Below are 25316 nucleotides of genomic sequence, written 5' to 3' on the forward strand. Positions count from 1 at the left end.
AGTTTTGAGGCAAATCTTTGCTGTTAAAAATCTGTCATGTAAATAGTGAACGTGCCATTGCGCAACACAACTCACTCTTAAAGGGAATGGGAGATGAAATTCTGTTTTAATGCATGTTTAATGCCCAAAAGACACCCCATAACTCATTAAGAAAATATGACAACTGGTTTAGACCAGGCGCCTGGTGCACAGACAGCTTTTACCACCCTTAAAACAGCAAAATGGACTTAGACATGCTCTAAGTGAAACTGCGTCATGTGTTTCAGACCCTGCACTTAACTTGTTAAAATAGAGCTCTGTATGTGTTTGAGCAGGTTCTGTGGAGGACTCTGGCTAGACATCAAGCGGAAAGCACCCTGGTTTTTCAGCGATTTCTATGAAGGTTTCCACATCCAGTCGGTGTCCGCGGTGCTCTTCATCTACCTGGGCTGCATCACCAATGCCATTACTTTTGGGGGACTATTGGGGGACGCCACCGACAACTACCAGGTGCTGTTTTCATATACAGTGCACAGCATAAACGAGTCCACCCTTCACAGATCTCTCTTTATATTAAAAGTTTCTACAAGATCATTTTGAGCTTGGATGATGGTTCTCTTACTAAAATTAAAAAATCTTGGGAAAATGAATTGGGAATATGTTTTGAGGAAGAATGGTGGCTTGGTGCGCTGCAGAGAATACATTCTAGTACAATTTGTGCTTGGCTTAGTCTGATACAGTTCAAAGTAGAGGTCTGCATAAATTTCCGAATAAATCGCGGGAGCGGTCGGTAACGGGTTTAATTTGGGACGGGAGCAGGCTGTCTAGCAATATCGTGGATATTGCTATGCGAATGAGAGAGAGAGAGAGAGAGAGAGAGCTTTGCCTGTGTGTGTGCTTGGTGCTTGTGTGTGTGTGTGTTAGTGCGCGCGAATGAGAAAGAGAGAGAGAGCTTTCCCAAATAGCAAAATACACTCGGGCCAGTTCCGGCTAGATTCTCGCCTGCCGGAGACTTACCACTCGGCCCGGCTCCGGCTGCCTCCGGCTCCGGACAATGCTTGTGGACTCACTGCCTGATTCCGGCCCGAATCAATCGGGCCAGATGCGGCAGCCGTAAGCGAGCCGATGCTGCCGCATCCACGCCGGAATCGGCCCGAGAGTAATGTGTGCTGCAGCCCGGAGCTGGCACGACTCAGTATTTATATACCTTTATATAAAACCTTTTGGTATTACATTGGTACTTAATACATGGTATTACAACCCTTTAAGTTGATAAAACAGCAAACGCCTGTGTGTCTGCTTGGTGCTTGTGTGTGTGTTAGTGCACACACGCGCGCGTATGAGAGAGAGAGAGAGCTTTGTCTGTGTGTGTGTGCTTGGTGCTGTGTGTGTGTTTTTACAGACAGCTTGGCTGTCTGGACTGTATAGCTGGGTGATTTTCGGTTTTGTTCTCCCCCGCTCTTTAGCAGGATCAGGTGCATCGGGTAGAAAACGGGGCGGGTCGGGCAGCGGGACAACAAATTCTTAACATAAGCGGGATCGGTCGGGTTCAGGCTAAAACCTGGCGGGAGCGGGATTTAAAATTTAGTCCCGCGCAGATCTCTACTTCAAAGTCTTTCATAGAGTCCATTTCTTAAAAACCAGGCTATCTGACATTTTTCCCAATATCGATGACAGATGTGACAGATGTCATGCACCAAGGTGTAATTTGAGTCATATGTTCTTTATGTGCCCTCTGTTACAGAATTATTGGATTAATTATTTTACAATTATGTCCAAGATGTAAACCCATTCCCTGATGTTGCCATTTTTGGGGATCTAGAGATTTGGTCCCAATTCAATTATAAACAACTTGATGTTTTGGCGTTTACCTCACTAATAGCCAGGCGTCGTATTCTACTTCACTGGAAATCAAATAAGCCTCCAACTACATCCCAATGGCTTGTAGATACCATGCATTTTCTTAAGTTGGAAAAGGTTAGATGCTCTGGGAAAACTAATTTCTTGAAAAAGTGGCAATGTTTTAGAACTTACTTTAACTCTCTTAAGGTAACTCTCTTCCATTTAATAGATGCACTCTCCTTCCCTTTTTGATTTATTTCGTAGTAATTTAATTTGTTTGTATTATCTAATACTATTTTATACTGTTTAATTGTAAATATTTACTTTCAACATTGACAATGTATCTGAACATTTGATTGTGATATTTGGTTGTAATTCTCTGTACACTTATTACTCTTGTTTCCATTTTTCTTTTCCTCTTTTATTATTATCATTATTATTATTATCATTATTAATATTTCTCTTTTTTATTATATATATTTTTTGATATTATTATTATTATTTTCTCTTTTGTAAAAAAAGAAAAAGGTAATGATATGTAACTATCTGTTCTGATGTAGTGTTTGTTTTTTTCACAATAAACAACTTAAACAACAGTTTCTACAAGATGCTTTACAGTAATATATTTGTGCGTATACTGTGGGGGAAATAAGCTTTGAAAATGTCAGTGTTTTTCTCAGAAAACATGTTTCTAAAGGTGCTGTTGACTTGAAATTTTCACCAGATGTTGGTAACAATCAAATAAATCTATATATGCAGAGAAAACAAAGCTAATTAGTTATGTGTAAGGAAATTAAATGACGCAGGGAAAATGTTTTGAACACATGAAGAAAGGGAGGTGTAGTTGGGCAGTAAAAGCCCACAGACATCAGCTGAAATCTCTCAGTAGTTCTTCAGCAAGCCTCTGCCCGTCCTCAGTGTAAATGAACATCAGCTGCTTCAGTCCAACATCCACATTAGCTGGAGGATGAAGATCAAACCATTTCAGCAAGACAATGATCCAAAGCAAAGCACAGCCAAGAGACTTTCATGCTTTCAGAGAAAGAAAATCAAGCTGTAGAATGGCCCAGCCAATCACCTGACCTGAATCCAATAGAGAATACTGAATAAAGCTCAGATTTGATAGACGAGACCCACAGAAGCATCAGGATTTAGTCTGAGAAACTCACACCTGAGCACAACATGAGGCTTCATTCTCCATATAAGAGGCCAAAAAAGCCTTTTATATAAACACATTTCAGTAGTTCAGCCCTTTCTCCTTACGTCATGTCCTTCTTATTACACACAACTCATTTCTCAGATTGATTTGGTTTGTGTTTTGTTTGGGTTTTTAACTAAATCTGCTTCAGTATCATCCTGAACATAATGAAAGGTGTAGTAAATTTGACCAGTACACAAGGGTTAAGTGCAATCTTTCAGCCTCTTTGTGTAGTATTGTGTGTGTGTGTGTGTGTGTGTGTGTGTGTGTGGTCTAAAATGAGTGTGTTTGTTCTTCAGGGTGTGATGGAGAGTTTTCTGGGCACGGCGTTGGCTGGTGCTGTTTTCTGCATGTTCGGTGGGCAGCCGCTCATCATCCTCAGCTCTACCGGACCCATCCTTATATTCGAGAAGCTGCTGTATGAGTTCAGCATGTGAGCATTGTTTACTGCATGCAGAATTATGCATTTAGCAGATGCTTTTACACAGAGCAACTTACTGTACATACTGTACAAATCTGATAAATAGCAATATATGCAAATGACAGACAGTTCAACCCTTTTGTCAAATATTTCCCAAATAATGTTGAACAGATTCAGGGATTTCTCACAGTATTTCCTCTAATATTTTTTCTTCTGATTTGTTTTATTTCGGCTAGAATAACAGCAGTTTTTAATTGTTTTAAAGCCATTTTAAGGTCAATATTATTAGCCCACTTCAGCAATATTAGTGTTAGATTGTCCAGAACAAACCACTGTTATACAATGACTTGCCTAATTACCCTAACTTTACCCTAATTGCCCTAGTGAAGCCTTTACATGTCACTTTAAGCTGAATACTAGTGTCTTGAAGAATATCTAGTCTAATATTATGTGCTGTCATCATGGCAAAGAGAAAATAAATCAGTTTAAAGTGACATTAAAAGGCTTAACTAGGGTAATATTCATGCATGACAAACCTTCACAAGATCTGACCTCATTAAATCAACCCTCTGATGAGTATGCAGGTTATGTTTAAACCCATAAATGGATCCCACCTCTCATGAAAGAAAAACATGTTTGCGATGTAAAGGGGCTTTCACTCCTGCCTTATTTAGTTGGGTTGAATCGCACTAGAGTCGGTTTTCCCTCTTGATGTGGTTGGTTTGGGCAGGTGTGAATGTATCAGTCACACTCGAGTGTGCACCAAAATCAGCCCAAAAAAGCGTACTAAGACCACCTTATAGAGGTCTTCTCGTAACGCTTTCAAATGAACCCTGGAGCAGTTAGTTTGTGGTGAGAATATGATCCCAAACCCAACCGAACCCAACCAAACCCAAAGTATTGCGCCTTTTTGGACTAATCCAGCTGCCTTAGGCCAATGCGCTGTGCATTATGGGATGTGGAGGAAAAATATTTGTTGACTGCGTTTTGCCATCAGAGAGAGAGGGGGAAAACATTACCTGATGGATCATTGGTAATATTTCCGGAAGATGAGCATGTCACAGTTTAGCTAAATGAATTCACGCCTCCTCCTGAAGTGACGTGTGATGTTCCTTTGCTGTTTGCGATGCATTAAAGCATGTTTTCCAGCCGCAGCCGCATTTCATTCTCCAAATGTATAGTTTGTCTAAAGTGATGTATGCAAACTATACAGTAAACTATGAGCAGGGAAACAATCCGCCAGCACAGTCGCAGCTCCATAGTCAAAAGCCATATTTTGTGTGCCGGTTTGTTTACTCGTAGTTCCATTGGCATTTTCCCGTAAACTTTTGCCTCCATGAGGGAGAGATGTGAGCTCGATGTAGAATTTTTAGTTACATACATTTAGGGACATTGCATTTTTCCAGCCATCCTCCCATTGATCATCTGTGATATTTCCCAAGTCTCATTTAATGAGTCTGTATTTGAAGAGCCACAATCCTTGAGGACTTTGTAGAAACATCTTGTAGAATTTTCGCTGCATGAAAAAAGTTAAAATGTCTGAAATGTCCTGATTTTCAAGTATTGTAGTGTCTTTTTTCACATAGTCTCTTAGTTGCAAGTATGGAAAAAAATCTTGTTGCAAAATGTTATATTTATTATTTGGTTGGTCAGGACACACAAAAATATTTCCATCAAGCAATTTTGAAATTTAGCAATAGGCCATTTCATATATTTTATTTTTTCAACCATTGGAATTATAAATATGTACATATATGTTCAAATATATTGACTAGAAAGTCAGAATTAAATAATTACTTCCCAAATGATGTTTAAAAGAGCATGGAAATGTTCACAGTATGTCTGATAATATTTGTTCTTCTGGAGAAAGTCTTATTTGTTTTATTTCGGCTAGAATAAAAGCAATTTTAAATTATTTAAACACCATTTTAAGGACAATATTATTAGCCCCTTTAAGCAATTTTTTTTCAATAATCTACAGAACAAACCATCATTATACAATGACTTGCCTAATTACCCTAACTTTACCCTAATTATCCTAGTTTAGCCTTTAAATGTCACTTTAAGCTGTATAGAAGTGACTTGAAGAATATCTAGTCTAATATTATTTACTGTCATCATGGCAAAGAGAAAATAAATCAGTGATTAGAGATGAGTTATAAACACTATTATGTTTAGAAATGTGTTAAAGAAATCTGCTCTCCGTTAAACAGAAATTGAGAAAAAAAATTAACAGGGTAGCGAATAATTCTGACTTCAACTGTATGTGTTCATATGTGGCCATATGATTATATCTGATATATTTGAACATTTATGTACATATTTATATTATTGATTTTTATATTATAATTCCAATGGTTGAACAAATTATATAAATATATATTTCTTGCAAAATTTTAAAAGATATGTAGCTCATCCCGGAACTTTACCTTGATCTTCAGTGGAAATGTTCATATCTATATACTTACATCCACATTCATAACTGTTTGGCGCCATCTTGTGTCTTAATAATGTGTAGGTTAGTGTATACTCCATCAGCTATTTTCATTTTTGTCAGCTTAGCGTTTAATTAAAGTATTAATAAACCATTATGGCTCAAAAAATAGATTTTTATCTAATAGTTGTGCCATGTAATAATCAAGATAAAGCACATCCTGGACAGTTGTTTATTGTTTGTTGTTTACCCTTCAGTCTTATACACCTGTCAGGCTTTATTCTGAGATAACAGCCTACTTGATCTACTTTATCACTAACTTCTATTGAAAATTTAGAGTACAGTTTTAAAGTTCAGTCTGTTTTCATTTGTGTTCAGAAACAACAACATCGACTACATGGAGATCCGTCTGTGGATCGGTTTGCACTCCTGCCTGCAGTGTCTGATTCTAGTGGCCACAGATGCGAGTTATATCATCAAATATATGACACGCTTTACAGAGGAGGGTTTCTCCAGCCTCATCTCCTTCATCTTCATCTCTGACGCCCTCAAGAAGATGATGAGCACCTTCAGCTATTACCCCATCAGCCCAGACTTTAAGCCCGACCTCATCATTAGCTACAGGTGTGACTGCCAGCTTCCGGACCAGGGTGAGGCAAAACACATGGCCACAATAGCAGAGTTGACCATAACAGAGTTGACGGTAACACAGTTGACAGTAAAGAAGTAGACGATATTAGAGTTGATGGTAGCAGAATTGACGGTAGCAGAGTTAATGATAATTGGATTGACGTTAGCAGAGTTGACGGTAACAAAGTTGATGGTATCGGAGTTGACGGTAGCGAAGTTGACGATTTCAGAGTTGAAGGCAGCAGAGTTGACCATGAAAGAGTTGACGGTGTCAGAATTGACCGTAGCGGCGTTGACGGTAACACAGTTGACCATAGCAGAGTTGACGGCAGCAGATTTGATGGTATCGGAGTTGACGGTAGCGGAGTTGATGATACAGGAGTGGACGGTAGCAGAGTTAATGATAACTGGATTGACGATAACAAAGTTGACGGTAACAAAGTTGATGGTAAAGGAGTTGACGGTAGCAGATTTGATGATATTGGAGTTGACGGTAGCGAAGTTGATGGTATCAGAGTTGAAGGTAGCAGAGTTAACGGTGTCAGAATTGACCGTAACAGAGTTGAAGGTAGCAGAGTTGAGAGTAGCAAACTTGGTAGTAGTGGAGTTGACGATAGTGAAATTGACGATATCAGAGTTGACGGTATCAGAGTTGACGGTAGCGAAATTGACTATCAGAGTTGATGGTAGCGAAATTGATGGTATTAGAGTTGACGGTATCAGAGTTGACGATGGCAAAATTGACGGTATCAGAGTTGATGGTATCAGAGTTGACGGTAGTGAAAATGACTGTAGCGAAATTTACGGTAATAGAATTGACGGTATCACAGTTGACAGTAGCGAAATTGACGGTATCAGAATTTATGGTATCAGAGTCGACAGTAGCGAAATTTACGGTATGAGAGTTGACTGTATCAGAGTTGACAGTAGCGAAGTTGACGGTATCAGAGTTGACGGTAGCAGAGTTGACGGTAGCAGAGTTGACAATAGCGAAATTGACAGTATCAGAATTGACGGCCTCAGAGTTGACAGCATTAGAGTTGATGGTAGCAGAGTTGATGGTAGCAGAGTTGATGGTAGCAGAGTTGACGGTAGCAGAGTTGACGGTAGCAGAGTTGACGGTAGCAGAGTTGACGGCATCAGAGTTGACAGCATCAGAGTTGACCGTAGCAGAGTTGACAGTAGCGAAGTTGACGGTATCAGAGTTGACAGTATCAAAATTGACGGCATCAGAGTTCACAGTTTCAGAGTTGACAGTAGCGAAATTGTTGGCATCAGAGTTGACGGTCTCAGAGTTGTTTGTTATCGGAGTTGATGTTATGAGAGTTGATGGTAGCAGAACTGACCATATCAGAGTTGACGATATCGGAGTTGACTGTAGCAGTTGACGTGACTACTGGTGGTCCTCCAGGAACGTGGTTGAGAAACACTGCTCTGTAGGCTTGTATATTGTAACGTCTCATAATGGCATTGACGTTTATTGTGTTTTTGTTTGTGTTTTCGCAGTTTCTCCACTGAACAGCACGTCTCCGCTCGCTCTAGAGAACATGTCGGACTACTCGATGGTGAGTTTAAACCTGCGTCTGTTTCTGCCACACACTCATCATCAGTGGTGTAGAGTAATGAATTACAAATACTAAAAACACTGTAATTGAGTGCTTTATCTCCGGAATTGTAATTTACGAAGAATTTTTATAAATGTGTAAAATGTTTACTCGAGTACAACTTTTGTGCTTTTGTCTGCAATTTCACAAAACCAGTCAGTGAGTGAAAATCAGCACTAAAATCAAGTAATAGTTAGTTTCTCATCATGCAAATGTTTTTTGTGTATTGCCAGTGTGACCTGATGAAGATATATAAGTCACAACACTGTCTTAATAATCTGTCTTTTGAGAGCAACAGTGGCAGTGTGCTGATTTATGTCTGCTTATAATTCTCATGTTTAAACTTTTCTTAGGATTCAGTGCAATTCAGGTTTGTTTGAAGAGCACTTTTTACAATAACCATTGGTTCAAGGCAGATTCATGAAAACTGCACATTATTCCATACAATCAAATCTACTCTCTGTTTTTCAGTTCAACTTCTCTGCTCTGGACTGGACTCAGATCAGTAAGAAGGAGTGTCTGAGGCTCGGCGGCTCGCTGGTGGGCAAATCCTGCAAATATGTGCCGGATCTGGCCATGCTGTCCTTCATCCTGTTCTTCGGCACTTACTCCATGACCATCTCGCTCAAGAAGTTCAAGTCTAGCAGATATTTCCCTACGAAGGTCAGCAGTGTGTGTGTGTGTCTGTGCAGACTCTCCTCTTCCCACAGCCAGGGCTCCAGCTAATACACACATTACACTAGAATAACAGCAGCTGGGTTTCCATCTATGCACATGTTGGAATATTGCATAAAGAAATGTGGATAAGCTGGAAGCAGCAGCCATTTTTTGTGTCGTATTGTGCCGAAACTAAACTCTCCGCCTGTGCTTCATCAGTATCTGCACGTCAGTGATGTAGGTACTGGCAGATGCTGATCAGATATAAATGTGTGTGTGAGGTTGTTTGCGTCAGTAATGTTGGTCTGCAGCTCTCCATGTCTCCAGCTCTCCATTGTTGCAGATGTGTAATGTTGTTGTGCTGATTGTAAAAGGCCTCAGCCCCCCGTCAGTCCATCATCACAGTGCTTTAGTATTATTCTTCTTCTGTTATTATTCCCTCCAGAACTGTCTTGAGCATCTGTCTGCTCTCCCCTCTCATGCCTCCGAAAGCCACCACATTCAGCATGTTTATTGCGTTTCGTCTTCATCTTTTGTGCTACACAGGGCCGGCCCTGTACAGTTGGGCGCCCTAAGCAAAATACTTTTGGGGCCCTACCTTACTCTAAATCAGGGGTGTCAAACTCAATTCCTGGAGGGCCGAAGCCCTGCACAGTTTAGTTCCAACCCTGCTCCAACACACTTACCTGCAGGTTTCAAAGGACTCAATTAGTTTGATCAGGTGTGTTTAATTAGGGTTGGAACTAAACTGTGCAGAGCTGCGGCCCTTTTGGAGCTGAGTTTGACACCTGTGCTCTAAATAGTGGAGTATTGCCATTGCAAACCGGCCCACAATGACTTTATTGCTTATTAAATGCAATCAATGAAACAGAAATGTAAAGCCTGATTTCTTCTACTTTATAACTTTCTGAATCACTTGGACATTTTAAAACAGCGCTGTTTCTGTCAACCAGCAGCTTCAAAAATGAAGAATTAAGCAATCTATAATTGACGGTATCAGTCAGAGTTGACTGTAGCAAAGTTGATGGTAGCAGAGATAACGATATCAGAGTTGACGGTAACAGGATTGACGGTAACAGGATTGACAGTAAAAGAGTTGTACATTATCGGAGTTGAAGTTATGAGAGTTGACGGTAGCAGACTTGACAGGAGCGGAGTTGACGGTAGCAGAGTTGACGATATCAGAGTTGACGATATCAGAGTTGACGATATCAGAGTTGGTATCGGAGTTGACAAACTTACGCACGCATCTTTTTCTTTACCTAATTTGGGAACACATATGAACAGACTCAAAGTAAACAACATACACACACACCCCAGCTTTCATCAACGAATCCTCCAATTTCTGACGCAATCAGAGCATCTGATGTGTAGAAAAAGAGCTGAGAGAAGCACCTGATGACTTTTAGTTTGTGAGAAACGGCCTGGATTGAAGATAATAATTTCCCTATAGCATTAACTGCCAGAATTGACCGTAACAGAGGTGACAGTATCAGAGTTGATGGTAGCGGAGTTGAGCATAGCGGGCTTGGTAGTAGCGGAGTTGACGGTAGTGAAATTAATGGTACCAGAGTTGACAGTCTCAGAATTGACTGTAACAGAGTTGACGGAAGCAGAATTGTAAGTTATCGGAGTTGACGGTAGCAGAATTGACAAGAGCGGAGTTGACAGTAGTGGACTTGACGGTAGCGGAGTTGACGATATCAGAGTTGACGATATCAGAGTTGACGATATCAGAGTTGACAATATCAGAGTTGATGATATCAGAGTTGACGATATCAGAGTTTACAATAACAGAGTTGACAATATCGGGGTTGACGATATCGGAGTTTACGATATCAGAGTTTACGATATCAGAGTTGAGGATATCAGAGTTGACGATATCAGAGTTGACGATAACAGAGTTGACGATATCAGGGTTGACGATATCAGAGTTGACGATATCAGAGTTGACGATAACAGAGTTGACGATAACAGAGTTGACGATAACAGAGTTGACGATATCAGAGTTGACAATATTAGAGTTTATGATATCAGAGTTGACGATATCAGAGTTGACGATATCAGAGTTGACGATATCAGAGTTGACGATAACAGAGTTTACGATATCAGAGTTGACGATATCAAAGTTGACAGTAGCAGAATTGACGATATCAGAGTTGACGATATCAGAGTTGACGATATCAGAGTTGACGATATCAGAGTTGACGATAACAGAGTTGACAATAACAGAGTTGACGATAACAGAGTTGACGATATCAGAGTTGACGATATCAGAGTTGACGATATCAGAGTTGACGATATTAGAGTTTACGATATCAGAGTTGACGATATCAGAGTTGACGATATCAGAGTTGACGATAACAGAGTTGACGATAACAGAGTTGACGATAACAGAGTTGACGATATCAGAGTTGACGATATCAGAGTTGACGATATTAGAGTTTACGATATCAGAGTTGACGATATCAGAGTTGACGATATCAGAGTTGACGATATCAGAGTTGACGATATTAGAGTTTACGATATCAGAGTTGACGATATCAGAGTTGACAGTAGCAGAATTTACGATATCAGAGTTGACGATATCAGAGTTGACGATATCGGAGTTGGTACCGGAGGTATCAGAGTTGACAAACTTACGGACGCATCTTTTTCTTTACCTAATTTGGGAACACATATGAACAGACTCAAAGTAAACAACATACACACACACCCCAGCTCTCATCAACGAATCCACCAATTTCTGACGCAATCAGAGCATCTGATGTGTAGAAAAAGAGTTGAGAGAAGCACCTGATGACTTTTAGTTTGTGAGAAACGGCCTGGATTGAAGATAATAATTTCCCTATAGCATTAACTGCACTTATGCGTGCATAGAAACGCTTTATTCTTTAAGAAACATTCATTGCGTTTCGGCTTGGTCTTCTGAGGCGCAGCAGACTCCACTTCTCTCAGTGATATCTGTCGCAGGTGTTCAGGAAGTGATGGTTTTATTCTCTTTTGTTTCTCATTGACTGGAAACGCTGCTTTATTCACTAATGGTTTATGAGATATTCCAGTTTTCTCGCAAATCTAATTTGCATCTTTGGATGGAAACACAGCTACTGTGTCCTAACTAAGACAGACAGACAAACATTTCAATTTCATTCAACTTGTTTACTTATTTTATTCATTTTGTTTACTTATAAACAAAATAATCTGCCAGTGGGGTGAGCAACATAATCTTGTTTTGCTTTGACATAAGATTATTCTGCTTCCCCTATTGTCAGATTATTTTGCCGGTTGAAATTCACTTCATTTTTGCATATTATTTCTGAAAAGTAAACATTAATTTCGCTAGTCTAGAAAATGCTTCAATTTGTAGATATTTGTACTAGAAACTCTATTTCATACTCAGCAGTGCATATCTTGCGATGTGACTATTGTGAATGCACACATTGCGATATCAATGATGGAACGATATATCGTGCAGCACTTCAAACTAAAAACAAGATTATTTCACTTCCCATTAAGAAAAACTTGTTGATTTTAGTATTTCTTTAGATATTTAGACTAGAAACAAGACACAGAAACCCATTTACTGCAGTGTAATATTCCATATAATGTCTGTACAGTCACTTTAGTGTGTGTATCTGGAGCCCTGTCCTGTCCTCATGCATGCTGTGTTTTCCTCCATTGTTCTCCTGCTTGTGTTTTCTCCCCCAAGTGTCGTGCACTGATAGCAGATTTTGCCATCATCATCTCCATCCTGGTGTTCTGTGCGGTGGATTATGGGATGGCGCTGGATACGCCCAAGCTGCATGTTCCCACCCAGATCAAGGTCTGCAGCGTCGAGTCCTCCGTCTGTCTGAAACACATGCTCTGATCATCCACTGTTATAACATTAAACGATGCCTTCAAGTCAACAGCGCACATTAGGACGGACATGCTAAACACACATGCTGTGCTAATCTGGGTTTGAAAATGATCAAATTTAACAGGCTGAATAACAATGAAACATAAATATGGTAACGTGCTAATCTTTAAATCAAGAGTACTAACTGGAATAAACTGGTCAGTTGGTGTTTCTGTGTGGAGTTTGCATGTTCTCCCTGTGTTGACGACGGTTTCCTCCGGGTGCTCCGGTTTCCCCCACAGTCCAAACACATGCGCTATAGGGGAACTGATCAACTAAACTGGCCGTAGTGTATGAGTGTGTGTGTGTGTGTGTGTGTGTGTGTGTGTGTGTGTGTGTGTGTGTGTGTGTGTGTGTGTGTGTGTGTGTGTGTGTGTGTGTGTGTGTGTGTGTGTGTGTGTGATTAAGTGTGTATGGGTGTGTCCCAGTACTGAGTTGCAACTGGAAGGGCATCCACTGTGTAAAACATTTGCTGGAATAGTTGGCAGTTCATTCCACTGTGGCGAACTCTGATTAATAAAGAGACAAAGCCGAAAAAAAAGAATGAATAATAATAATAATGATAGATAATAAGTTTATATATTAATATAGTATATTACATAAATAGTATATTATACATTATAGTTTATTTATTTATTATAACCGTAAAAACCCTGACTACTAAGATGTCGTAATAATGAAATATTATTAATAAAAAAAATTTTTTTGAATTATTTATTATTTTATTTATGTAATACTACTACTAATAACATAATAATAATAATAATAATAGATAATGTTTATATATTAATATAGTTTATTACATTAATAGTATATTATATATTATAGTTTATTTATTCATTCATTTATTCATTTATTAAAAATTATTTTTTTATTTATTAAAAAAACCTAAAAGCCCTGACTACTTAGATGTGGTAATAATATAATATTATTAATAAATATTTTATTTATTTTTAATTATATTTATTTAATACTACTACTAATAACATAATAATAATAAATGATAGGTAATAAGTTTTTATATTAAAATAATATATTATATTAATAGTATATTATATATACAAGTTTATTTATTTATTTATTTATTTACTTATTATAACCATAAAACCCTACTAAGATGTGGTAATAATGAAATATTATTATTAAATATATTTTTATCATTAATATATATATAATTTATTTATTTATCATTCTTTTCTATATATTATATTACATTACATGACATCATATTATTGTAAAAACCCTGTCTACCAAAATGTGGTGGAAATATATTATATTAATAGTATATTATATATACAAGTTTATTTATTTATTTATTTATTTATTTATTATAACCATAAAACCCTACTAAGATGTGGTAATAATGAAATATTATTATTAAATATATTTTTATCATTAATATATATATAATTTATTTATTTATCATTCTTTTCTATATATTATATTACATTACATGACATCATATTATTGTAAAAACCCTGTCTACCAAAATGTGGTGGAAAGCTATTTATTTTAATCATAAGATACAACTGTAAATTTTCATTGTAAAATATAAGTGTTTGACCGAAAATTGTAAAAGCCTTTGCTATGTGTAAATAAAAATAATAATTGATAAATATGAAGTTTTACATTTTGTTTTGTTAAATATTTAATACATTTCAAGCAGTATTTTTACAGGAAACAAAATACACTAACAGATCATATAAAAATAAATAAATTATTGTATTACATTAACCACAGGAAACTAATTTTTAAGAGCATAATAATTATATTTAAAGACCACATGAACAAGTAATTTCCCTGTACTAGTTTGCAGCTGGAAGGGCGTCCGCTGCGTAAAACATATGCTGGATAAGTTGGTGGTTCATTCCGCTGTGGCGTCCCCAGTTTAATAAAGGGACTAAGCCGAAAAGAAAATGAACGAATGAATGAGTAAGTTGCTGCAGATTTTTATTTCAGTATTATGACGTATTTCCTACTTAAACTGATTATTGAGTGGGAGGGGGGGGTTATTTTAAGTACAAAAAAATAGCAGTAAAAGGGGCGTGGCTAAATATATTTCACCCAATCAGAGAAGGGCTGCCATTCCAGAGCAGGAGCAGATGCTCAGATTTTGATTAGAGATGACCAGATTGAACTGTTTATACGAGTAGATTAACTTGATTAATTGTTTGGCTTATGGCTAAAAATGTGCGCTAATAGAATAAACATTGCACATTTGGCTTTCATGCAGACTTTAAACAAAAATCTAAGACTACCTGAAGAATATATCTGAAAATAAACACACCAAGTCCATATTTTGACCCACAGAACTCATGTAAACGTTCCCGGAAGCACTTGAAGGCATCGATGGTGTCCGTTTCCTCTTCTTGTCTGGTTTTGATCTGGTTTATTAGTGTGTTTTTCTGCATCTCTGTCTTTCTGTTCTCTATACTCGTGCAGCTTCGGAAACTCATCAGTGATTTTGCAATCTTCACATCAATCATGACTTTTGTTGGTCTCGATATGTTTATGGGACTTAAAACACCCAAACTGATTGTGCCGACTGAGTTTAAGGTACGTGCTGCTGTAACCCTGATCTGATCTGATTCTGTACTAATATTAGACAATCATCACATTCATACACACTGCTGGATCATGAACTGTGTGCTCTGTACATGTGACTACCACTGGATATTGCTGTACTGACATCTGTGTGTGTGTGTGTGTGTGTGTGTGTGTGTGTGTTCAGCCGACGCGTCCTGACCGTGGCTGGATCGTGATGCCGATGGGCAGGAACCCGTGGTGGATGTGTTTGGCCAGTTTTGTTCCTGCTCTGCTGGTCACCATTCTCATCTTCATGGATCAGCAGATCACCGCCGTCATCGTCAACCGCAAAGAAAACAAACTCAAGGTGTTCAGTCACACAGCTGCTGTTAGATTTTGTTACCAAAAATAGATATATATGTACTATATACAGGATTGCAAAACGTAAACTCAGAATTGTGAAATGTAAAGTCAGAGTTGTGAAACCCAAAGTCAGAATTGCCAAGTGTAAACAGAATTGTAAGATGTTAAGTCATAATTGTGAAACAAACTCAAAATTGCAAGATGTAAATTTAGAATTGCGAAACGTAAAGTCTGAGTTACGAGACGTAAACTTCGAATTGCAAAACCCAAAGTCAGAATTGCGAGACATAAACTCAGAATTGTGAAACGTAGTCAGAATTGCAAAATGTAAAGGTAGAATTGTGAAACGTAAACTCAGAATAGTGAGATGTAAAAGTCAAAATTGCGAGACGTAAACTCTGAATTGTTTGACGTAAACTCAGAATTGCAAAACATGAACTCAGAAGTGCGAGACATAAATTAAAAATTACAAAACGTAAAGTCAGAATTGCAAAATGTAAAGTCAGAATTGCGAAACGTAAAGTCAGAATTGCGAAACGTAAAGTCAGAATTGCGAAACGCAAAGTCAGAATTGTAAAACTTAAAGTCAGAATTGTGAATCGCAAGGTCAGAATTGTGGAACATAAAGTCAGAAATGCGAATTGCAAAGTCAGAATTGCAAAACGTAAAGTCAGAATTGTGGAACGTAAAGTCAGAATTGTAAAACGTAAAGTCAGAATTGTGGAACGTAAATTCAGAATTGCGAAACGCAAAGTCAGAATTGCGAGATGTAAAGTCAGAATTGCGAAACGTAATGTCAGAATTGTAAAACGTAAAATCAGAATTGTAAAACGTAAAGTCAGATTTGTGGAACGTAAAGTCAGAATTGTAAAATGTAAAGTCAGAATTATGGAACGTAAAGTCAGAATTGTGGAATGTAAAGTCAGAATTCTAAAACGTATAGTCAGATTTGTGAAACGTAAAGTCAGAATTGTAAAATTTACAGTTAGAATTGTGGAATGTAAAGTCAGAATTGTAAAAGGTAAGGTCAGAATTGCGAAACGTAAAGTCAGAATTGCGAAACGTAAAGTCAGAATTGCGAAACGTAAAGTCAGAATTGCAAAATGTGAAGTCAGAATTACAAATCGCAAAGTCAGAATTGCGAGACGTAAAGTCAGAATTGTGAAACGTAAAGTTAGAATTGTAAAACAAAGTTAGAATAGCAAAATGTAAAGTCAGAGTTGCTAAACGTAAACTCTGAGTTGCAAAAAGTTTTGTGACCTGTAAACTGGTTACGTTATTATTCCTGCATGTTCGCGGAGCAGAAGGGCTGTGGTTATCATCTGGATCTGTTCTGGGTTGGCGTCCTCATGGCCGTCTGCTCCTTCATGGGTTTACCATGGTACGTGGCAGCGACTGTGATTTCCATCGCACACATCGACTCTCTGAAGATGGAGAGTGAGTCCAGCGCTCCGGGGGAACAGCCACAGTTCCTGGGTGTGCGGTGAGTCCAGACACCAGCAAAATACTGACTGTGCTTTCTCTGACTTATACTTTCAACAGCATTAGATTTGTTTCCTCTACATTCATATTAATGAGTAAAAAATAGTATGTTCTGGCAGAGTCACATCTGGGTAAATTCCATATATAGATAAATAAACAAATTTAAATGAATTAAATACAAATATTTGGTATGAAGAATAAATTGCATGTTTTATTATGCCTCTGCACTGACATTACTTTAAGAGGATGTGATAAAAGTCTCCTTTCCTTTATGTTCTCCTTATTTAAAAAATAATGCCATAATGCACAATATTGGCGTACCAGTATCTTAAATTATGGACATTTTCTTGTTGCAAAATATTTTTATTATATTATTTTTGTATGTGACTCTTCCACAATATTAGTATTTTGTACAAGCTAATTTTATTTTTAAACTTTTATTTTAGTATAATCCTTTGTATGCTTATCACCCCCGGTGTGGGTAGCACTCTCTGGCTGCAATTGTGAGACATAAATTTAGAATTGCGAAACGTAAAGTCAGAGTTGTGAAACCCAAAGTCAGAATTGCGAAGTGTAAACTCAGAATTGCGAGACGTAAAGTCTTAATTGCGAAACAAACTCAGATTTGAAAAAAAAACTCAGAATTGCGAGACATAAACTCAGAATGGTGAGAAATAATAAGAATTGCGTAACGTAAAATTAAAATTGTAAAACATAAACTCAAAATTGTGAGGCATAAATTAAGTATTGCGAGACGTAAAGTAAGAATTGTGAAACGTAAAGTCAGAATTGCAAAGCGTAAAATCAAAATTGTGAAACAAACTCAAAATTGCGAGACATAAAAACAGGAATTGTGAGACGTAAAGTCAAAATTGAGAAAAAAAGTAAGAATTGCGAGATGTAAAGTCAGAATTGTGAAATGTAAAGTAAGAATTGCGAGACGTAAAGTATAAGAATTGCAAGATGTAAAGTCAGAATTGCGAGACGTAAAGTAAGAATTGTGAGACGTAATGTCAGAATTGCGAGACATTAAGTCAGAATTGCGAGACGTAAAGTCAGAATTGCGAAACGTAAAGTAAGAATTGCGAAACGTAAAGTCAGAATTGCGAGACGTAAAGTCAGAATTGCGAAATGTAAAGTCAGAATTGCAAAACGTAAAGTCAGAATTGCAAGACGTAAAGTCGGAATTGCGAAACATAAAGTCAGAATTGCATAACGTAAAGTCAGAATTGCGAAATGTAAAGTCAGAATTGCGAAACGTAAAGTCAGAGTTGCAAGACATAAAGTCAGAATTGCAAAACGTAAAGTCAGAATTGCGAGACGTAAAGTCGGAATTGCGAAACATAAAGTCAGAATTGCAAAACGTAAAGTCAGAATTGCGAGACGTAAAGTCGGAATTGCGAAACATAAAGTCAGAATTGCATAACGTAAAGTCAGAATTGCGAAATGTAAAGTCAGAATTGCGAAACGTAAAGTCAGAGTTGCAAGACATAAAGTCAGAATTGCAAAACGTAAAGTCAGAATTGCGAGACGTAAAGTCAGAATTGCAAAATGTAAAGTCAGAGTTGTGAAACAAATTCAGGTGGGTAGGCGGGTTTGTGTCCAGCACTCCCTGGCTGCAAGACCAAATGGCTGCTCCCTTTATCGGACTATATCCACATCCCCTGAATCCAATCCCTGTTGCGATGTTATGTCTGTGTTTTTTCTGATCTCACACTGCCCTACTTCAAGTATAGTCTGAGAGGGGCTTTTTTCACCTCTCTCTTCCCTTATGTATCTTATTTTCTCTTTCTGAAAGCTACCTCTCGTCTGACCTGTCTTCCGCTGAAATGTGTGATGTTTGTGTATGGTCGGAGGGGTCCAATTTTGCTACATGCAAAAGTCTATGTGAAAAATAAAGGCTTTCTTCATCATCATCATCATCATCGTTATCATATGTATCAAAATAAATGTTCTAAAATAAAAATCGATGGAACAAAATACATGCTAATATTGTGGGAGATACATAAAAATATTCATGCTAATATTATTATTGCATTTAAACTTTACATTTCATTTTGCTTTAATATGTATATTTTCTATTCTTAATTAGGGGTATAATTATATTAGAATGTATGTCATTTATTATTTATTAAGTTTAGTCATTTTTTCAGTGTTCCAGCACATTTGCTACATTTTTCATCTGTCTATTTTAGTGTTGTGTTGTTGTTTTTGACAAAAAAAAGATGAAGCTTTGTTTCTGATGTTTGTGTTTATCTGACAGTGAACAGAGACTCACAGGAACTCTAGTGTTCGTCCTCACCGGAGTCTCCGTCTTCATGGCGCCCATTCTGCAGGTGATCAAAACTCACTCCATTATTTTGATAACAATAATAGATCAAAACTAGATCAATATATCAAAACTCACTCTGCTGTCTTTAGAACAGTGTGGGATTTTGGTCTGTTGAGTCCTGATTGGATGGTATTTTGATCTCAAGTATAGCTGAAGTCAGAATTATATTTGCTCTCCTGTGAATTTTCCTCTCTGTCTAATATTCCCCAAATGATGTTGAACACATTCAGGAATTTTTCACAGTATTTCCTCTAATATTTGTTCATCTGGAAAAAGTCTTATTTGTTTTATTTCGCCTAGAATAAAAGCAGTTTTTAATTGTTTTAAATAAGTTATGTAAGTTAGTTAATTGTAAGTTAACTAAGTTAAGTAAAACAATTTTTAATAGTTGCATATTTTAAAATAATTACAAAACAACTCAACAACAACAATAATATATATATATATATATATATATATATATATATATATATATATATATATATATATATATATATATATACAAAGAAAGTAATGTAATAATAGAAATAAAAAATAATTTAAATAAATTTAAAAGAAAGTTTAAGTTATTATTAAAAAACAATTAGGGTAAATAAATGGTTTCAGTGAATGTACAAAGAGGCAGTTAATAGGAGTAGGAGCATATCAAAGGGCCATGAAACCCCCCGTTTCAGCTGGATGTTTTCACACCTCTAGTTTGGAAAAAGTCAGGAAAGTGGGCGTGTCTACCTCTGTTTGGGTGGGAGTGTCGGAGGATGGAAAATGGGCAGGGTTTGAATAAAAATGGGAGTTGCCATTTGGGCGCGCGCTGAGGAAAAACAAACACATAAGCAGGGGAGAGAGACAGAGTGTTTAATGACGGTGGAATGTGTGATACAGCACGTTGTATAAAAGAAAAAAGCCTCTGCATTTCTCTGTAACTCAGATGCACTCAGTAGCTCAGAAAGCCGTGTGTGTGTGTGTAGACTCCTGTCACAAAATATGGGGAAAATTCAACTCGAGGGTCGGCAAAAGTTTGCTTACAGTGTTCACATGTTTACACACAGAGAGCAGCATTTACAGCGGATCTTTCAATATTGTAGTGATATTAGCGTACTGTAAACTAAATAACTTAGAAATCATTTTGACTAAGGTCTGTCTGTAAACACTGCTGACCATATGAACTATAACTTTGCCATCTGAAAGAACAAACATAGCACAGTGATCGCACACACTTACCGAATCTGTAGACAGGACAATCAACACAAGTTACTAAATCTGCAACTTTTTTAAAGGAGACGAGCAGCAAATCCGGATCTCACCGTTGATGAGAAATGCTCTCGGGTAAAAAATGTTCCAAACAAGTCGGCGCCAATAGCCTAGTGGTTAGTGCGTCGACACGTATCACAGAGGTACTCGCAGCAACCCGAGTTAGATTCCCATCTCAAGGTCCTTTGCTGATCCTTCCCCTATCTCTGCTCCCCACACTTTCCTGTCTCTATATCTCCACTGTCCTATCAATAAAGGTGAAAACCCCTAAAAAAATAATAAAAAATAAAAAAAGTTCCAAACAAACGCATTTCTGCCGCGCGTCGAGTCCACGGATCCACACATGAGTTCCACAAGAAAATGAAACAAAACCTTCACATTATGAAAGCAACACTAGCGACCCGTATCTCCAAACAATTCTTATTCTTTTGCCCCAACTTTTGGCAACATGACGTGTGTCGTCTCTCTGCCATCTGAGCAGTTTCAGGTACAGTCTTTGAAGCGATCATGCATATTAATGAAGTTGCACAATAGAGTGCGCTGATTGGTTTGAACCAAGCTATACTCATGAATGAATGCAAGACGTAATACGGGACGCCCCGGTACAGACGTCCAGTCTGCACGCTGGAATACAGGCTATTATCTCATGACCGTGACGCAGCTTCAAAAATTCGTTTTAAACCGGAAGTACGAATTTGCTCGAAATAACGCAAAAACAACCAATTTACACTTGTTAGTGAGATATAGGTGTCCTAATAGTGTTTATAGCAGTGTGGGACACATATACCACTGTCAACAGCTCAAACACAAGTGTTCTGGTGTTTCGTGACTCTTTAAGCATTACTCTACTGCTCAGCATCCGCATTATATTGGTCCAGGTGTTCAGGAAATGGTTGCCATTTATTGTAAAACTTATCAAGATTATCAATAACTCCATAATGGACTCTGTCTTTTAAAACCATTTTAAGGTCATTATTATTACTTTCCTTTAAGCAATAATATAATTAAGTATCACATGTATTTAGTACAGAAATTATTTTGTATTTGGCTTAATGTCGTTTTGCTGAACAGAAACCTTTCAGTTTGTGTGTGTGTGTGTATTCTGGGTTAGTGAGCACTGCTGTAATGAATCAGTTGCTGTATTATGAAATATTTCCGTAATCTAGTATATCTATTGTATTTTTGCAGTCGGGGCCTTGAGAATCAGATGTAATGTTGAGTGTGTGTGTGTGTGTGTGTGTGTGTGTGTGTGTGTGTGTGTGTGTGTGTGTGTGTGTGTGTGTGTGTGTGTGTGTGTGTGTGTGTGTGTGTGTGTGTGTGTGTGTGTGTGTGCGCAGTTCATCCCGATGCCGGTGCTGTATGGAGTTTTCCTCTACATGGGTGTTGCTTCTCTTCATGGTATTCAGGTACAGGCATGCAGAAACTCTCTCCGAGGCTGTTACGGTTCAGCATGTTTAAATGACTTTTACTTTGTTTTGATTCTGTTTTTAATTTTTGCTGTAAATTACAGTTTAGTTTCAGTCATTGTTCTGTTTTTAGGTTTTATTATCTGAACACATTCCTATTTAGTTTTCATGTATTCACTTTTATTTTATTCATTTCAACTCAGTAATCTGTATTCCTCTAGCACTTCTACACTGTAGATTGTGTCACAGCAGCTGAACACTGAAGTTCTAGTAAACTGAAGCTGTCTCAGTCCAGTGTTCAGTGTTGAAGTTCAGTTCAGTGTGCTTTAATAATCACTACTGAGAGTCCAAACACTGAAGAGCAAATCCATCCATGCGCAGAAACACAAGTCCCAAACCAAACAAGCCAGTGGAGAAACAAACTTCACCAATTGACCAAAGTGAAGGAAAACAGCTGGAGAGAAACCAGACTCAGTTGGGCACGACCATTTCTCCTCTGGCCAAACGTCTTGTGCAGAGCTGCAGTCTAGGCGCCGGAGGCTGTATAGCGCTGGACGTCCATCATGGAGAAGCTGCAGGTGTGAGCAGATCACTGGCAGGTGTTCAGGCTGGCCCACAGGATCAATGCGGAGACTCAGCAGCTGCTCAGGATACAGCAGGTCCAGGGTTATGGAGACCTCAGGATAATGAAAAGCAGACTAACATGAGTGCAGACGCCGTTCACATTATAATGTCTTTGAGGAAGTGTTCCTGGCTCCGGTTGCCCTAATTAATGCAGACTAACAATCCTTTACAGCAGTGGTTCTCAAACGTTTTTCACCAAGTACCACCTTAGAAAAAAATAAGCTGCGTCCCAAATGGCACACTATACACTATGCACTCATGCACTATGTACTTCTGCACTTACACACTCAGCAGGATAGTATATGTATGTAGTGTCGTCCCAAATGGCACACTTATGTATTTTTACTAAGCGGAAATTCAAACCGTTTCCCTGATGACGTTTGACTGTTGCCAAATCAGTGAAATAAACGACCGAATTATCAAATAATACCTGCCGTGAGTATAACCGCATTCACCATCGGGAGGCGCTATAATCACTCTCGTAGGAGAATTTTGCTTTCACCATCCAAAATAAATAAAGTTATTCAACATGTGCGCCTGATAGCTCCGCCCCTTCCGTTACGTAAGCAAACCTGCGGTCGTTGAGTGCGTGAAGTGTCCATCATTACACACTTCACTTTAGCGGCTGAATGAGTGCATCATCCGGGTAATTAAAGTGCACTTATTATTTTTAGAGTTTTCAGTGTGAACGCACTACTTACACTATTTATACTACAAAATGGCGTAAAATAGTGCATAAGTATGCGATTTGGGACGCAGCTTTTGTCTCTCCAAGTACCACCATAATGACTAGTATTGAAATACAGTAGCGTAGAAGGCCTAATTAGGCAGCTAAAGCTCTGCTCTGTTCAAAAATGAGGCAGATTAATTTCTATTATTATGAATATTTATTATTGTCAGCGACTTTAAACATAATAAATAGCTTGAAAATTAACACAGCTCTGTGCGCACAGGTAAAAAAAAATAATGCTTAAATTAAAATGTACTTCTAAAAGTAAATTAGAAATGTTCCTAAAAGTAAAAAGAAAACTGCTGTACTTAAATGTACAGTATTAACATATAGTAGCTTATTCATAAAAACCTGGAAATGTTCCTTGGACCTCATATATATAGGTTATTTGTGATCATATTCATATATAAAATGTTTTTGGAAAATTTTGAAATAGATGTAGATTTAGGACTTATTTGTGTATATATATGAAATCTGAACATCTAAACTTTAAATATATGATTTTGATTTACGTATTTAATTTATAAATTTGATCTGCTTACAGTGTGTTATAGGCTTTGTGTGTCAGAAAAGCAAGTCATTAAACCACATCTGTCAACATTGAGATATAAAAATACGGGATACGCCCCTAACAACCGTTACAAATATGGGGAGGAGATTAACTTCAAATGATAGAATACATAACAGACATTAGAAAATTAAAAATAAAATAAAAGGTTTATCCTATTAAAATCAATTTACTGATCACATTGATGTTAGCATACATTTTAAAGGGTTAAAAACTGTGGTCATTTTTTTTTTACTTTAATTATCTAGCAATTCCTCCGCGTACCACTAGAAGGAAGCCTGCGTACCACTAGTGGTACACGTACCACAGTTTGAGAACCACTGCTTTAGATCTCAACCGGTGGGCTGCAGTGATCCTGCGGGTGGGCCACAATACAGCTTAAAGTTAACTCCCAATATTATACTATAATTTCTGGATTTCATTAATTTGCCATATCAAAATGATGGAAGTAATGCACTTTCTCCTGTTCTCTGAATGATTACTTCAAACTCAGCGCAAAAACAGCCTTATAATCACGACTAGTACACGCAAATCTGTTCATTCACAAACTATGCATGAAGTGAAGGTCTCTCATTGTGTATTTTTGTGGGAACTATTTAATATATCTGCGTAGTTATCCAAATTAGTGTCTTGTGAGTGTTTAATAACGCATGTGCGCCTTACAGGAGGATCAAGCGAGGCTCAATGGTGTTTCTGCCATTGAATTTAAAATAAACTGTAAAACTATAGTTTATAGATGGAAGACTATACAAATAGATACACAAAGAATAAGTGGAATTGAAGCAATATATGTCAGGAATTCAGTGCTAGTGTGTGTGTGAAATGCTGGAGAACTGAGTGCGGTTGCTCAATGGATTAGATTGATTCCAGTCAGCAGATCAACAGTGTGTTCAGATGCGCACTGAGGACACCTGCTGGTCACAAGAGATGCTGACCCATTCAAAGCTGAATCTACAAACAAACTCATCATTATTGTTCGTCTGTGTGTGAGGACGCTGATATATGTATCCTGATATTTATATCATCATCCTGCTTGGTGTGAACTGGCCCTCATCCAGCTGGACCTGAGCACGTGTGTTCTCTGTGTCTTCAGTTTTGGGAGAGGATAAAGCTGTACCTGATGCCTGCCAAACATCAGCCAGATTTTGTGTTTCTGCGGCACGTCCCGCTGCGGCGCGTTCACCTGTTCACCCTGCTGCAGATCACCTGTCTGGCTGTGCTCTGGATACTCAAGTCCACCGTCGCCGCCATCGTCTTTCCCGTCATGGTGAGAATATGTGGATATATGGATATATTAATTGCTATATTAGTTTTGTTTCCATAGCAACTGTAGAATCACCACAACAGATCGATTACTATAGTAGTTGTGTTGCC

General features: G+C 37.8%; 2 protein-coding genes across 11 annotated transcripts in view; both read left to right on the plus strand.

The window, feature by feature from the left end:
- Positions 1 to 25316, plus strand: part of myo18b (myosin XVIIIB) — a 673005-nt gene that overhangs the window by 447372 nt on the left and 200317 nt on the right. The window lies entirely within an intron of this gene.
- slc4a5b (solute carrier family 4 member 5b) overlaps positions 1 to 25316 on the plus strand; it is a 132470-nt gene that overhangs the window by 101109 nt on the left and 6045 nt on the right. For 4 of the 10 annotated variants that reach the window (XM_073915217.1, XM_073915218.1, XM_073915220.1 and 1 more), the window contains 12 exons: positions 315 to 489; positions 3319 to 3452; positions 6253 to 6524; positions 8011 to 8069; positions 8580 to 8771; positions 12475 to 12588; positions 15106 to 15219; positions 15395 to 15556; positions 16857 to 17035; positions 19298 to 19370; positions 21952 to 22020; positions 25036 to 25209. In XM_073915217.1, the coding sequence (XP_073771318.1) occupies positions 315 to 489; positions 3319 to 3452; positions 6253 to 6524; positions 8011 to 8069; positions 8580 to 8771; positions 12475 to 12588; positions 15106 to 15219; positions 15395 to 15556; positions 16857 to 17035; positions 19298 to 19370; positions 21952 to 22020; positions 25036 to 25209 (1717 nt within the window). The remainder of the gene's footprint in view (positions 1 to 314; positions 490 to 3318; positions 3453 to 6252; positions 6525 to 8010; positions 8070 to 8579; positions 8772 to 12474; positions 12589 to 15105; positions 15220 to 15394; positions 15557 to 16856; positions 17036 to 19297; positions 19371 to 21951; positions 22021 to 25035; positions 25210 to 25316) is intronic. The other 6 variants (XM_073915222.1, XM_073915224.1, XM_073915225.1 and 3 more) reach the window with 3 other exon arrangements.

The sequence above is a fragment of the Danio rerio genome, chromosome 10 (genome assembly GCF_049306965.1).
Source record: "Danio rerio strain Tuebingen ecotype United States chromosome 10, GRCz12tu, whole genome shotgun sequence".
Taxonomy (NCBI): domain Eukaryota; kingdom Metazoa; phylum Chordata; class Actinopteri; order Cypriniformes; family Danionidae; genus Danio; species Danio rerio.